General features: G+C 44.0%; 1 protein-coding gene across 1 annotated transcript; it reads left to right on the forward strand.

Annotated features, from left to right (window-relative positions):
- The first annotated feature begins 1622 nt into the window (after positions 1-1622).
- On the forward strand, positions 1623-6926 carry LOC147127764 (uncharacterized). The gene is made up of 3 exons (XM_086021590.1): positions 1623-3286; positions 3385-3632; positions 6916-6926. The coding sequence occupies exons 1-3, from the start codon at positions 1875-1877 to the stop codon at positions 6924-6926; spliced, it is 1671 nt and encodes a 556-aa protein (XP_085877716.1). The 5' UTR covers positions 1623-1874.
- The last annotated feature ends 8492 nt before the right edge of the window (positions 6927-15418 follow it).

Consider the following 15418-nt stretch of genomic DNA (forward strand, 5'->3'; position numbering starts at 1 on the left):
CCAGTCTTTTAGCCCGTCAAAACACAAGTTTTAATAAACCCGGACAATCATATTTACATGAGGAAACACTGGAAAGTTTTGCCCTGGTTGATGCAAGGACACTTGTTCGAGTTTTCTCCCAGGTAAACCCAACAACCTGCCTTTTGGATCCAATTCCCACATTTCTTTTTAAGACATTTTATGGATTTTTTGAAGAACAAATTTTAAATATAGTCAATTGCTCTCTTCAGACAGGCGTCTTCCCAGCTGCCTTTAAAACGGCGGTGGTGAAGCCCCTTCTGAAGAAGAGCGGTTCTGACCCGAGCGTTTTTAATAACTACAGACCCGTATCCAACTTACCGTTTTTAAGTAAGATTTTAGAAAAACTGGTTTTCATCCAGTTGAATCATTTTTTAAATACAAATAATATTTTGGAGAAATATCAATCTGGTTTTAGGATGAACCACAGTACGGAGACTGCTCTTTTAAGGATCTTAAATGATATTAGGTGCACTGCAGACGTGAGAAAACTCACAGTCTTGGTGCTACTGGATCTAAGCGCTGCTTTTGATACAGTAGATCACCAAATTTTATTAAATAGACTTAAAAATCTAGTGGGCATCTCTGGTACTGCTTTTGACTGGTTTTATTCCTATCTCACAGACCGATATTTCTTTGTAAGTATGGATACTTGTTCCTCTAAAACTCATGAAATTAAATGTGGGGTTCCTCAAGGTTCGATTTTAGGCCCCTTACTTTTTAATCTTTATATGCTTCCCCTCGGGGATGTCATCAGGGGACACGGCATCAGCTTTCACAGCTATGCTGATGACACGCAGCTGTATATTGCCGTGTCTCCTGATGACACAGGACCCATTGATACCCTTTTAAATTGCATTTTAGATATCAAGTCATGGATGGCAGATAATTTCCTACAGCTCAATGAGGACAAGACTGAGGTCTTAGTTATCGGTCCCGAAGGTCAGAGAGAGAAGCTTTTACCAAAACTACACATTTTTAATCCCTCACACTGTGTGAAGAACCTTGGCGTCATTTTTGACTCTGAGCTCAGTTTTATTCCTCATATTAAAAATGTAACCAAGATTGGTTTTTATCACCTTAAGAATATCGCCAGAGTCCGCCCGTTTCTCTCTCAGGCTAACACGGAAGTGCTGATGCATGCCTTTATTTCCTGTCGTTTAGATTACTGTAATGCCCTGCTCTCTGGCCTCCCGAAAAAGAGCATTTCACCACTGCAACTACTGCAGAATTCAGCCGCTCGGGTGCTGACGAGAACCAGAGGGCGGGAGCACATTACGCCAGTTTTGAAATTGCTGCATTGGCTCCCTGTGTGTTTCAGGATCGATTTTAAAGTACTTTTATTAGCTTATAAATGTGTTAATGGTCTTGGGCCATCTTATTTATCTGATTTGCTTTTATCATACCAGCCCTCGCGGATCCTGAGGTCCTCTGGCGCCGGCCTTTTATTTATTCCAAGGGTGAGGACCAAAATGCATGGCGAGGCTGCATTCAGCCATTTTGGTCCTCACCTTTGGAATAGCCTGCCAGAGGATGTCAGGTCTGCAGAGACTGTTGATATTTTTAAGAGGAAGCTCAAGACACACCTTTTTAGTTTGGCTTTCAACAACTTTTAAATAATTTATCTTTTCTTTTGATTGAAGATAATTCTATGTTTTGCTTTGAATGTTTTAAAGCACTTTGAGTTGCATTTTTATGTATGAAAAGTGCTTATCTTTGACTTCCGGCGCCGCGCGAGTGGCAGCCCGCTACAGTAGCTCCGGCTCATCGGTGAGCCTTTTCGTGTGTTTTTGTTCTTTAATATTACTCTGCCTCATACCTTTTTCGTATAATTGATAGTCGTAACTTGAGTAGCAATGGACACCCAAACTGCGGTATTCTTGCTGCTGCTGATTGCTATTTTTTGCGCGATCGTGTCCGGCGACTTGGCTCGGAGCCGAGCTCCCATTGTTTACAGCCGGAATCAGCTGTTAGCACTCCGTGCTAACCATGCGCCGGCTCCCGGGGCGAGACCCGATATCCCCCGTGAGCTGAGGAGGAAGAGACGGGGATCTCGTGCGGGGGTTAAACGCCGGGAAAGGAGGAGACGATACCATCCCGTCCTCCCGTCTGTTATCATGGGGAATGTTAGATCGCTCCCCAACAAGATGGACGAGCTAGCGGCGCTTACCCGGCACGAGAGGGACTTCCGGGAGGCTAGCCTGATGCTATTCACGGAGTCGTGGCTAACAACGCTAACGCCGAACGCGGTCGTAGAATTGGACGGCTTCCAAATCATACGCGCGGACAGGACGCTGGAGAGTGGAAAGAGGAAAGGAGGAGGGCTGGCTGTGTTTGTGAACGATAGATGGTGTAATCCTGGGCACATCACGATTAAGGAGCAGCTTTGCAGCAGGGATATTGAGCTGCTAGCTGTTGGCATGAGGCCATTCTACATCCCGCGAGAGTTTAGTCACGTGATCGCGGTGACCGTCTACGTCCCACCAGCTGCCAGCAGCGACACAGCCTGTGATGTCTTGACTGCAGCAGTGAGCAGGCTACAAACACAGCACCCAAATGCCCTGGTACTTATCTCTGGTGACTTCAATCATGCCTCCCCTTCCTCCTCTCTGCCTTCATTCACACAGTATGTCACCTGCCACACCAGAGACAATAAAACACTGGACCTTTTCTATGCCAACACCAAGGAGGCATACACATCACTGCCCCTCCCCCCGCTGGGCAAAGCTGATCACAACCTGGTGGCTCTCCAGTCTGTGTACAAACCTCTGGTCCGCAGGCAGCCAGCTGTGACCCGCACGGTTCAGAGATGGTCTGGAGAGGCCGAGGAGGCCTTAAAGGACTGCTTCAGCACAACTGTGTGGGAAGTATTCAGCGATGCTCACGGGGAAGACATTAGTAGTCTAACGGACACTGTTACAGACTATATTAATTTCTGCATGGAGAACACCATACCCACCAGGACAGTAAGGTGTTTCTCCAACAACAAACCCTGGATCACACCAGACATAAAAGCTCTCCTGAAGGAGAAGAGGAGGGCTTTTGCGTCAGGCAACATAGAGGAGCGGAGGACTGTGCAGCGCCAGCTGAGGAGGAGGATCAGAGAGGGGAAAAGGTCCTACAGGAAGAGGATGGAGGAGCAGCTGCTGCAGAATAACGCCAGGGGAGTCTGGAGGGGCCTGAAGACCATCTCAGGCCACGGACAACCCAAGACCCGGACTGGGGGGGACCTGCAGTGGGCAAATGAGCTGAATCTCTTTTTCAATAGGTTCGATCAGATGCCTGCCTCCACTCAGTCTCTCCTGCTGCAGTCTCCACCTACTCCTCCTGCTGGGCGTGTCACCCCCTCCCCTCTTTTCTCCACAGTCTCCAGCTCCCAGCTACACCAGATAGCCACCACTCCTTCCTGTCCAGCCTTGGCCTTCACAACATCTCAGGTGAGGAACCAGCTGAAGAAGATGAAGGCGAGGAAGGCAGCGGGTCCAGATGGCATCAGCCCCCAGCTCCTCAAATCCTGCGCAGACCAGCTGTGTGGAATTGTCCAGCACATGTTCAACCTGAGCCTGAAGCTGGGCAGAGTCCCCCAGCTATGGAAAACATCCTGCCTGGTCCCGGTGCCAAAGACCCCCCACCCGAAGGAGCTCAACAGCTTCAGACCAGTGGCGCTGACGTCTCACCTGATGAAGACCCTGGAGAGACTGGTCCTTGTCCACCTGCGCCCCCTGGTGAGCTCCTCAATGGACCCACTCCAGTTCGCATACCAGCCTGGCATCAGTGTGGATGATGCCATCATCTACCTCCTCCACACTTCACTCTCCCACCTGGAGAAGGCGGGGAGCACTGTGAGGATCATGTTCTTTGATTTCTCCAGTGCTTTCAACACCATCCAGCCCACCCTACTGGGAGACAAGCTGGAGCGGGCGGGGGTGGCGCACCACCTCACCACATGGATCCAGGACTACCTCACAAACCGGCCACAGTATGTGAGGACACAGGACTGTGTGTCTGACGTGCTCCTCTGCAGCACGGGGGCCCCACAGGGAACTGTCTTGGCTCCCTTCCTGTTCACCCTCTACACCTCGGACTTCAACTACAACACCCCTACCTGTCACCTGCAGAAGTTCTCTGACGACTCTGCGATTGTCGGCCTCATCACAGGCGGAGATGATCGGGAGTACAGAGAACTTACTCAGGGTTTTGTGGACTGGTGCCAGCAGAACCGCCTCCTGATCAATGCGGGGAAATCCAAAGAAATGGTGGTGGATTTCGGTAGGCGCCAGCACTCTTCACCTGCACCAGTGAATATCCGGGGAACAGATGTTGAGAGAGTCTCAACTTACAAGTACCTGGGTGTTCATCTGAACAATAAACTGGACTGGTGCGACAACACAGACGCCCTCTATAGGAAGAGTCAGAGCAGACTCTTCCTACTCAGGAGACTGAGGTCTTTTGGGGTTCAGGGGACACTCCTCAGGAACTTTTATGACTCGGTGGTTGCATCGGTCATCTTCCAGGGAGTGGTCACCTGGGCAGGCGGCGTCTCGGCCCGGGACAAGAAGCGGCTGGACAAACTGGTCAAGAGGGCCGGCTCTGTCCTGGGCTGCTCCCTGGACTCTGTGGACTCGGTGGGGGACAGGAGGATGTTGGCCAAGCTGTCATCAATGCTGGGCAACCCGGACCACCCCCTCCAGGGCACCCTAACAGCACTCCACAGCACCTTCAGTGACAGACTGTTACACCCTCGCTGTGCAAAGGAGAGATTCCGCCGTTCCTTCTTGCCTGCTGCTGTCAGACTCTTTAACAAGAACATTGTGTAGTATCTACAAACTGGCGGTCATTAGTGCAATTGTGCAGTCCTGCACCTGAGCTCATATCGTGCAATACCCAATATTCCCCACTACTGTAATACCGTGCAATACTCAACATTCCCCACTACTGTTAGTCTAGTTTTATTTTTATCCAATGCTGTTCCTTACATTTCACTACAGCACTGCAGCACTGTCACTTAGAGTATTTTTTCCTCTGTACTATGTACAGGCCGAAATGAGTGTTCCTCATATTTTTTATGTAGATGTAGGTTGGTGTGTATACACATGTGTAAATACACATGTTACTGCGTATATCTACATAGGTTTGATTCTAAATGTTTGCTGTCAATGTTATACATTAATGGCCACATTATGCCGCCGCCCCTGTGTGACCTATATCTTTGCTACTGTAACAATGAAAATTTCCCCACTGTGGGATCAATAAAGGCGTTCTTATCTTATCTTATCTTATATAAATAAAATGTGATTGATTGATTGATTGATTGATTGAAATTGGCCTCCAGTTCTATCAGCAAATGATCCTTATTCGACTTGGGTATCAGAGTTCAAATAATGAGGTGTACAAATTGCCATAAAAGGAAGTGACATATTTTGAAATCTCAGTGGGGCCTGTACTGATTACAACATTGATATTAAGAGATAGAATATTATTTTGTTTCCTATTTCTTTTTTCGAGACCAAAGAATAACTAGAATGTCTTTCACCCTCTTCTAACCACTTAGCTCTGGACCTGACCAAAGCACCTTTAGCTGAATTAATATACATATGATCTAAATCTTCACTGAGATTTTGAAACTTTCTCTTCTCATCTCCAGATAATATTGGTTTAGAATTTAACTCACGCAGCTGGGTCAACAAATGAGTTTCATTACTTGTGTTTCTTTCGCATTGAAAATATCTTTGGCAAGCAATTCTACACTTTCCTTAAATTGTTTGTCTTTCAAAATATTATTGTTTAACTTCCAATGTCCTCTATTTTTTTTTTCTTTTGAACCCTTCAATCTTAAATGTATTACTTTGTGGTCAGACAGCGGAGCATGAGCATGAAAAACATCTGATATATATTCTAACCCATTTGAAGATAACTAAAGATCAATTCTTGATTGTAAGGATCTACTAGAATTGGTCCATGTGTAGTCTTTGACATCAGGATTCATAAATCTCCAAGCATCTGAAAGCATATGATTGTCACATAAAAATAAAGTGGGTTTAAATCCAGAGTTTGAAAGAGTTCTTGGAGGCCATCGGTCCATTTCTTCATCTGGAGCATCATTGTAGTCTCCACCAATGACAAAAATGAACTCCTTGTATTTTTCATTTAGGTCAGCCAGCTTAACAGAAAGCTTAGAAAATAACTCTTTCGTCTGTCCAGTTCTATTTGGTCCATTAACATTGCAAATGATAAATTACATATTATTCACTTTCACAACTAAAATTATCCATCTCCCTTCCCCAGCGACACAATATTCCAACCATTAAACCATTAAACTTGTTCAATAAAACCGCAACTCCAACTGAGTGGTTTGAGCCGTGAGAAAAAAAATAATTTGTCCCCCCATTGTGATTTCCAGAACTTTTCATCATCACTACATGAATATGTTTCTTGTAGGAAAATTATATCTGCATTACATCGTCTACAAAGAAGAAAAACAGCTTTTCGCTTTGTTCTATCACGCAAACCCCTGACATTAATGGAACATAAATTGAATGTACTGAACTCAAATTTCGCCATAAAACAACAATGACAACAGTCTGTATACAACAGCAAAAAATACAAATAGAAATAGAAAAATGGAAAGTACTAACCAACAGTAACTCGAACTTCAACTGTAAGTACCTTATGAAAAATTTGCATTTTGAACCAGTATCTGTTAACAATCACATACATACCAATGTGACTTGTTGAAGAGAGAACCCTCAATTACAAACCAATTGGCTCTTGATCACCCGGTCGCATTCACCTTTTTCCCCTCGATGTTGGCATCAGGACCACGAAAGCCAACACGCTTGCCTTGCTTCCTTGCAGCTTCCAAAGCTTGTTTCTTTGTAGCTTGTCTTGTAACGTCAGATCCTCCTTGACCAAGAGTTTCTTCTCCTTTAAAATCCCGTTGTCTCGAGATATTCTCCACAGTTTGTCTCTGAAAGCTCTCATCGTAAACTGAACGATGACAGGTCGAGTTTTATTTTCACGTCTGACACCAACTCTGTGAACTGTATCCACCAGGAATCCCAGTTTTTCCTTATCAAGCCTGAATACTTAATTTCTGATGTTCTCTGTGGTCAACTCTGTCGGGGCAGGGGCCGATAATGTTTATGAATATGGCCGGAGGGTCGCGGCCAGAAGGGTACCCAAGTCAAAGGTGGAGGGTCGCGGCCAGACCGGCAAAAAATGGTCACGTGCCCAGCTCTGGTTTAGGCATATTGTTAACTAATGGATATGCATTGGATGTTGTTGCTAGGTTATTCTTTGTGTTGTTGCAGATCACAATAAATAGATGTTTCAAGTGGAATACAGGCATGTGTTTTCTGACAGGACATTCATACCTTGCCACTCTAAAATAGAGTCAGCTGGAGACTTCATACCTTCATACCAATCATATGATCCTCTCCGTTTTACTTCACATTATGTACAGTTCATACAATCTTGCAGCCCGAGTCAACGAGAAATTTGTTTCCAGTTTAGCAGGAGAAACGCAAACGGAAGTGACCTAAAGCTGCCTCGCAAAAGTAGCAGTAATGTACTATATTTTATTTTTTATTTAGTAACTCCAAAGATAAAAACACAACAGCCAGGGGGGTGACAAACAGAGGCAAAGAAATATATTACAGAAATATAAAGCGTGACATCATCAGCAGGCGCCAAGGACCTGATCGAATCTGGACTTTTTTAAAAATTTCAATGAACATTATATAATTCCGGCCCTTGGCTTGTCGCAATTTTTTTTATTTGGCCCTCTGTCCATTTGACTTTGACACCCCTGGCGTAAAAGATGATGACAATGCAATTGACCATATTAGGAGTCAGGAAGTTATACACTGAGCTGATCGTGTCCCTCCAGATTCTGAGCCACCATTTTGAATGGGACTCTCCCAGTTGCCACAGCTGTTTGTCGTTACTGTTTATTGCTTGGTGGCCAATAGGGATTATAATAGGGCAGTTATAACGAATCGTGTGGGCACTGGGCAGAACAGGCTCACGTTTGTGACGGTGAGGCAGCGCCATCTAAATGTTGGTTCTATTAAAGGGACGGTGGGGGATAGCCATGTTTTCACTAACAAGTTAATTTTATATATTTTTTGATCAGGAAAATGAAAAGAATTGCCATTTTCTATTTTATCCATTAATTTTGGAGAAATTAGGAAATAAGTAACTCCATGAATAACGCCCCTTGATAATGAGCACAACTGCCGCGCCTCTTACCGTTCTATCCTTGTTCGGCCGGAGTCACGCGAGGAACCGATTTCAAACCCTCCATTGGAAATCATTGTACTTTTATTGCTTATAACGTCCAAAAACAGCGATCAATTGGCACCAAAATGTATGTGGACATCTCTACTAATGACCACTTCAACATATCAAAAGGATTAACCTCTCCGTGGCTGATTTATATGAGAATGAGGAAATGTGGAAGTCAGCAGAGCTACATAGATTTAGGCTGGGACGAGCACACACTGCTTCTTTGCTTAAAAACAAAACAAAAAACAAAACACTGCTTCTTTGCTTTAAAAAAAAAAAAAATGCTTCTTTGCTGATCACGGTTAGGACGGGTGAGGCATTAAACACCTGTCAGGATATTTACAGAGACTGAAGTGGGAATGAGTAGACGTGCACATTTATTTGGATGAGGAATGGTCCCAGTTTTTTGACTTACAACGCGCCGTCCAATTTGGAAGGTAACAGCCAAAATGGCACGTTCCAATGCGGCCACACTCGGCTGTGCAGGCAGCCTCGCTAGAAAATTTTGTTCGCTGTTCGATGAGGGCTTTTGTCACTCTCATGCCGCTTCACTCGGGCAGAAGGTGGCGGCTGCAAGCAAACAAGCAGGGACACCGCACGCGACTGCTTGCGAGGCGACATGAAGACACAGGCTCATATTCACCTCCACACGCTGCGCGGACAGTAAGGAGCTAATATTGTTGTGCAAACATCTTTTGTTTTAACCTGAAGCTAGTTGTTGCTATTAGCCGTCCCATTAGCCTACTGTTGGAGTTGTTAGGTTTGGGTCACCAGGGCGCAAGCCCAATTATCAATTCACAAAAACAACTCACTTCGTTTTATCTTTCAAGAAGGCATTCAAATATAAAAATAATTATAAAGACTCACACAAGTTGTTTGAATGTTTCTTTCAGTCTCTGAAGTTCTGACAAAAGTCAAGCTGGGCTGCTTTTCTTAACCTTGCGAGGGACTCGTACCCATGACGGGCACAGTCAAAAAAGAGCGCTATCTGAAATGCAGCCCTCACCTATATATCATACTGCCCTACCAGAGGAATCAAATCAGAAATGTCGGTAGACTCAAATCTTCTCCCTCCGTGGCGTGTCACTCCAAGTCTTCGGTCATCTTGGCGCCTCGAGTCTTGCCCTTGGCTGGCGGCTCCAGAGTCCCAAGGACTCAGCCCTGTGAAACACTCGAGGCCACATTCCCCTCCACAAGCTTGTATGCTTTTGCGTGTACAGATAAACGTGTCCATTAACAATGAATGCCTGTTGGAGTGTGCATGCGTGTGTGTGCGTGTGTGTGTGTGTCTGTGAGCTTACTCAAGACACTGTCTTATCACCGCTTATGTGTAAAGATATTTAGCTAATTGTGTATGATGACCATAAATGTGCACTGCCATTACCAAAAATGTATAACACAATAACTATCTGATCCATGTATCACTAATATACTAATTCATATGAAACCATGATTGTCCATCTGCAATACAATAATCACTTGACTATATCTAGCTATCATACCGGCTAATCTCAAATCCTCCATATCCTTCACTACCTTTAGCCGGGGAGGGAAGAAGGGGATGTAAAGCTCCAATCTGCCTGCTGCTGCTGCAAGCCGCCCTCTCTCTCCCTCCTGAGACACGAGTTTAGCGTCGCTAAATTTCAGAAATATAACTTGCAGAGCTGGCCACTTGACCATTTTTGCCGGTCCGGCCGCGACCCTCCACCCTTCTTGGGTACCCTTCCAGCCGCGACCCTCTAGCCATATTCATAAACATTGCCCCGCCCTGTTCTGCCCCCCGACCCCAAAAAAAAAAAACGTCCGTGATTGACGTCGCTGCGGGAGAGACGCTAACGGCAGAGGCTTTTTAAGGATCATTAGCTGGCTAATTTACTATTCAAACCCGCTGTGGAAACACTTCAAACACGGTTCAAAATGCGCCACATAGTACTATAGCGTCTCCCAATGATACGCCATCAGTCGTAGTTCAATGAACGCGTTTTTATTAATTCAACCAGCTACTGTGGGCCGTAGCCGACACCAACACAAGTACAACAACCATTCAATCCACCCAGTCACACACTCTCTCTCCTTCGTCCTCCGCTCCTCCTCTCTCGCCCGCACACCCTCCCATCCAGCGAGCTGTGCTACGCATTCAACAGGCTCGGAAACAACATAACTCTGCAAAACACGAATTCAACCACAACAAAGATAACTCTGTTCGTTACAGTACTTTACTACCAGTGTTGGGCAAGTTACTTCCAAAATGTAATTTATTACATATTGCTAGTTACTTGCATGTGAAAGTAATACGTTTCTTTACAATATTACTCTATTTGTAGAGTAATGCGTTACTCAAGTTTAAGTTATTTTTAAGTTACTTTTTAAAAAATTGGGGATTAATTTATTTAATAATGATTTCAAGACCTTAAAAGGAAAATGCAAAATTTGCTGCCATACACTAGCTGGTAAAGTTAACTTATGAGCATATTTAACTATATAGTGTGGTCTATAAAATTAAACATTTCGACTCTATGGTGTGATGGAACATCACTACCTTTGATCAATATTTGTATCAGTAAGATTTATTTTTTAAATATAAATATTGGAACTGATATTTTGTCCAGTAAATAAATAATCACAGACTGTAAACCACAAATGAAATTATCATTATTCTCAAATTCTCAATGCCACAATCCCTATAACAGCAGTTGTTGCTCGCGCTGACGCGGGAGTAGAAAGAAGCCTAAAAATAAGTCTACTTTCACAGGTTGAAGTGGACAAGAGTAGTAATGTGCATCTGCATTTTGGTGGCGATCGATCGCCGTTTTAGACTACAAAGCGAGTAATATTACCAAGTATGCCTTCCTTGCGTGACGTAGACCGCTGAGTCCGAAAACATAACCTCCTTAACCACTTAAATTCCCAAAGAGGAGACTTTAGTCTTCACTCTGTTTCCCCCCTCAGAAACCAAATATGTGTCACACCCCTAATTACTTTCCATTGTATTGTTAAGTACCCATCAACGAGTGGGTACTTACTTACCCACTGACACAAACAGGCCAACAGAGTCAGTGAGATGAAAAATCACAAGTCACCTTCACAATTTTCTGTGTTTGGTGGATATAACCATGTTGCTGAGCATCAGAGAACACACAGTCCGCGAGAGCCACAGAACCAACCCCAACTGGCAGATGACTGTCTCCGAGCTGATGTCGTTCCTCACAACCCTTACTCGAAGAGCGGCAATAGGTTACATAGGTCCCAAGCGAGACATGTGGGCCAATAACTTTGGTATCCCAGATATTGTTGGAGTTTTGTAGGTCTCGAGCCCATAAGCCCAATTAGCAATTTACAAAACAACTACTTACTCAATGCGAGTAGTTTTATCTTTCAAGATGGTATCCAATATAAATAAAGACTCACACAAATCGAATGAATTTTCTCGTCAGTTTTCTTTACCTCTCTGAAGTTCAGGAATCATACAGTGATCAGATCTGGGCAGCTTTTCCATCCTCGTGAATGCTCTCACCCGAGACGGGCGAAGGCATAAAAGGGGCGCGGTCTAACATGCAGCCCTCACATTTATATTCTTCAGAATCTAAACATAATGTGGGTTGGTCTCCTCCCTGGCTGGCCCTGCCTATGGGGCTGATCTTCACCCGCTGGTCCCGAGCTCAGATCAGGGCACGCTGACTCTGAGACTTTTAACTGATTATGCGATGTGTAATTCCCAATTTGGTTTTTGGTTAACCCGTTGGCTAGTATAAGGCCATTCATATGGATTCAGATCCTTCAATATCAAAACCATTATGTGTCGTAATTGCTTTTAGGAAAAACAGTAATGCAGTACCTCCGCTTTGACAACAAGGACACGCGCAGGGAACGCATACAAAATGACAAATTTGCTGCAGTTTCATAAATCTGGCAGAATTTCATTCAGAACTGTATATCATCCTACAGTCCAGGACAGCATGTCACTGTGAATGAGCAGTTGTTTCCGTCAAAAGTTCGCTGCCCCTTTCTGCAATACATGGCATCCAAGCCTGACAAGTTTGGAATAAAATTTTGGATTGCAGCGGATCTGGACACTAAATACATGTGCAATGCCATCCCCTACTTGGGAAAAGATCCCACTTGTCCAACGGGTAAGAGGCTGTCAGAGAATGTTGTGCTGAAAAACAAATATAAATATAAAAATAATTTTCATGGCAAATAAATAAAAAATGTTTCTTTAATCAAAAGACAAAAGGGGATGATTTTCAGAATAAAGACACTGAATTTGATAAAGAATTATAAAAAGAGTTTTTATGGCAAATTTAAAATGTTTCTTGAATGACAAAACAAAACAAAACAAAACAGGATGATTGTGGAGAGCTGTTGTCAAACACGCCCAGGGCTGAGCATGCACAATTAGCATTTCAATGGAGACAGAGTACCGAGAGTGGAATTTGCAAGTTCTGGAAGAGGGAGGGGGCAGAAGTGGAGAAGTGTCCTCTTTGGGGATTTAAGTGTTAAAGAACTGAAATTCGTTCAGAAAAGTAGTATTGAGCCTTAGAGTGTCTCTTTTGGTTTATTATCTAAGTTTAAAGTTAAATAAACCCCAGCAATCCCACACATTTCTGACTCCACTGTTACGATCAATTACTTTATGCCTGCAAAGTTAAACATAAAAAAGTAGTCCAATGTAGAAAAAGTTGAGTGAAGGTGGGAAACGAAAGTACAGTATAATCAAGCCGCCGACAGCGTTTTAGCTCGCTTTTCAACCATCATTAAGTACTGTTACATTTTTTTTACAGTGAAATTTTTTTATATTATTTCATATTTTATTTTTTATTATATATTTTATTTATATATTATATTGTTATATTTTACTTATTGCTAGTGCTCACTATGTTAACGGTATTTAAGACGGCCGGTTTCGGCTGCTCTTAGTAACGTTACGTGAATCATCAGAAACCTACGGTGCAAAATTAAGACTAACAGTAAATAAAAACAAAAAGAAAATAAATAAATAATGAGGTGCGTGAAAGCAAATAACGAATTGTACTATTTTGGGAAAAGAATGAACTAACAACAAAAACCCTTATTATTAATACAAAAAATAGCGCATTGTGGTGCCGAAGGAAAGGAGACGCAGGAAGTGTATCACAGAATACTTTACGGAACATTACTATACGGAAAACAGGAAGATAAACTAAACGGAAGTTGCAACCCTCGTAACCACTCGTCCCCCAACACATCCCTCAACCTTTAGTTCCGTGGGTGAATTATGCCAGCAAACACCACAGCATTTAATTAATAGCATGTTGGGTAATGGTTACGTCTTCAAACTACATAAGGCTGGCAAATCAGTTTGCATTTTGATCCTAATCAAAACACAAAGAATATCAGAATTGAGAATCATAGATTTTTAGGTTTTTCCCATAATAACAATGGAGACTTCTCTAGTCCGGTGTTACGGTTCAACTTCCAGATTAACCGGCTCCCGATTACAGATGTGACCATTAGGGCAATGTCAAAAAGTAATTTTGTGTTTCCTCTCTGCAGATTCATCACAAGCTACATGGTACTTGTTCAAGTGTACACGTGTTCAAATCCCTAATAAACACATGATACCAAACGTCTCGAGTTGGAAAACAGTGCCCCTAAATGAGACATATATAGAACATTCAGTTCCGATCGCTGCAAAATGGTCGAATAATGAAAATAGGAATGTTGCTGTTACCCAACTAGTCCACATGTGCTGTTCCGCGTGCTTATTTATGAATAAATTGGAAAACAGTGCGATCAGATGACAGACAGCAGTTATGTGTATCTTCCTTTTCATGGAGCCGATTACAACATTGCTTCAATCATGTTGATGCTTCTCTTTGATATCACTTATTTGCAGAGGTGGGCAGTCCGTCGATGGGCCGGACCGGTCGGACCCCCGGCCCGGCCGGATGCCCATTTTTGGGGTGGAGGGGTGGGGGGTGACAAATTTTAAAAAACGGCTAAGCATGGCCGGAAGTTGATATTAGTCCGGCCCACTAATCGGCCCTCATGCGTGTGATGCGCTCGCGAGGCGGCCAAAAATCATCTTAGCCTACTCGGTGAAAGGCTTCTTTTTAGGCTTCTTTCTACTCCCGCGTCTGCGCGAGCGACAACTGCTGTTATAGGGATTATGGTATTGCCCCTCCGCCCCCTCTTGTAATGGTATGCCCCAGTTGCAGGTGGGAGGCGCGGGTTAGGTGATGTGACAGTGAGGAAATACAAACACGCTTGAGCGCACGTTGCTGTCTCACATGTTGCGCAGCTCGTTGCTGCTGCTGTAAAGTCCCATCACTCAAAGTAAACAAGCTACTCACCCATGTTCCCCCTTAGCCGCCACCTTCCAGATTGTTTTCGCAATAAAATTAAATGGAGGCGCGGGTTACGTGATGTGACAATGAGGAAATACAAACACGCTTGAGCGCACGTTGCTGTCTCACATGTTGCGCAGCTCGTTGCTGCTGCTGCAAAGTCCCATCACTCAAAGTAAACAAGCTACTCACCCACGTTCCGCCTTAGCCGCCACCTTCCAGATCGTTTTCGCAATAAAATTAAATGCATCGTCTACTCATCCCTTTATGGTTGTAGCAGGCACGATATGCATTGTTGTCTCTGTCTTTTTTAAGCGACGCCCCCCGAATTGTTTCAAAACAATTTGTTGTCCACGAGTAAATTCAGACATCATTTTTCTGGCGTTCACTACTTCCGGAAATTTGCCATAGCAAACCTGCAGTGTATAGTGGTTTGCTGGTATGATTTTATTTTGAAGACCGGGAAGGAGGGGAAGTGTGCAAATGCGACTTCTTCTTCTACGACTCTGCTCTATAATTATTGGACCCAAATAATTATACAATATGACAAATCCAACCCCGGGGCTCGCAATGCAAGGAAGCACGCAGTAAATACTACTGGCGCATTTGAAGCGTGTCCACAGCGGAGTCGAATAGTAAATTAGCCAGCTAATGAGCCTTAAAAAGCCTCTGCCGTGAGCGTCTCTCCCACAGCGACGTCAATCACGGACGCTTTTTTTGTTTGTTTTTGGGTCGGGGGGCGGAATGGAGCGGGGGCCGACAATGTTTATGAATATGGACGGAGGGTC

This window comes from Filicampus tigris, chromosome 21, assembly GCF_054856515.1.
Source record: "Filicampus tigris isolate MCC_2025a chromosome 21, RoL_Ftig_1.0, whole genome shotgun sequence".
NCBI classification, from domain to species: domain Eukaryota; kingdom Metazoa; phylum Chordata; class Actinopteri; order Syngnathiformes; family Syngnathidae; genus Filicampus; species Filicampus tigris.

Coding starts and splice junctions, on each gene's coding strand:
- LOC147127764 (XM_086021590.1), top strand. CDS start 1,875: ATGGACACCCAAACTGCGGTATTCTTGCTGCTGCTGATTGCTATTTTT. Junction 3,287..3,384: donor CTGAATCTCTTTTTCAATAG/GTTCGATCAGAT, acceptor TTTTCTCCACAG/TCTCCAGCTCCCAGCTACAC.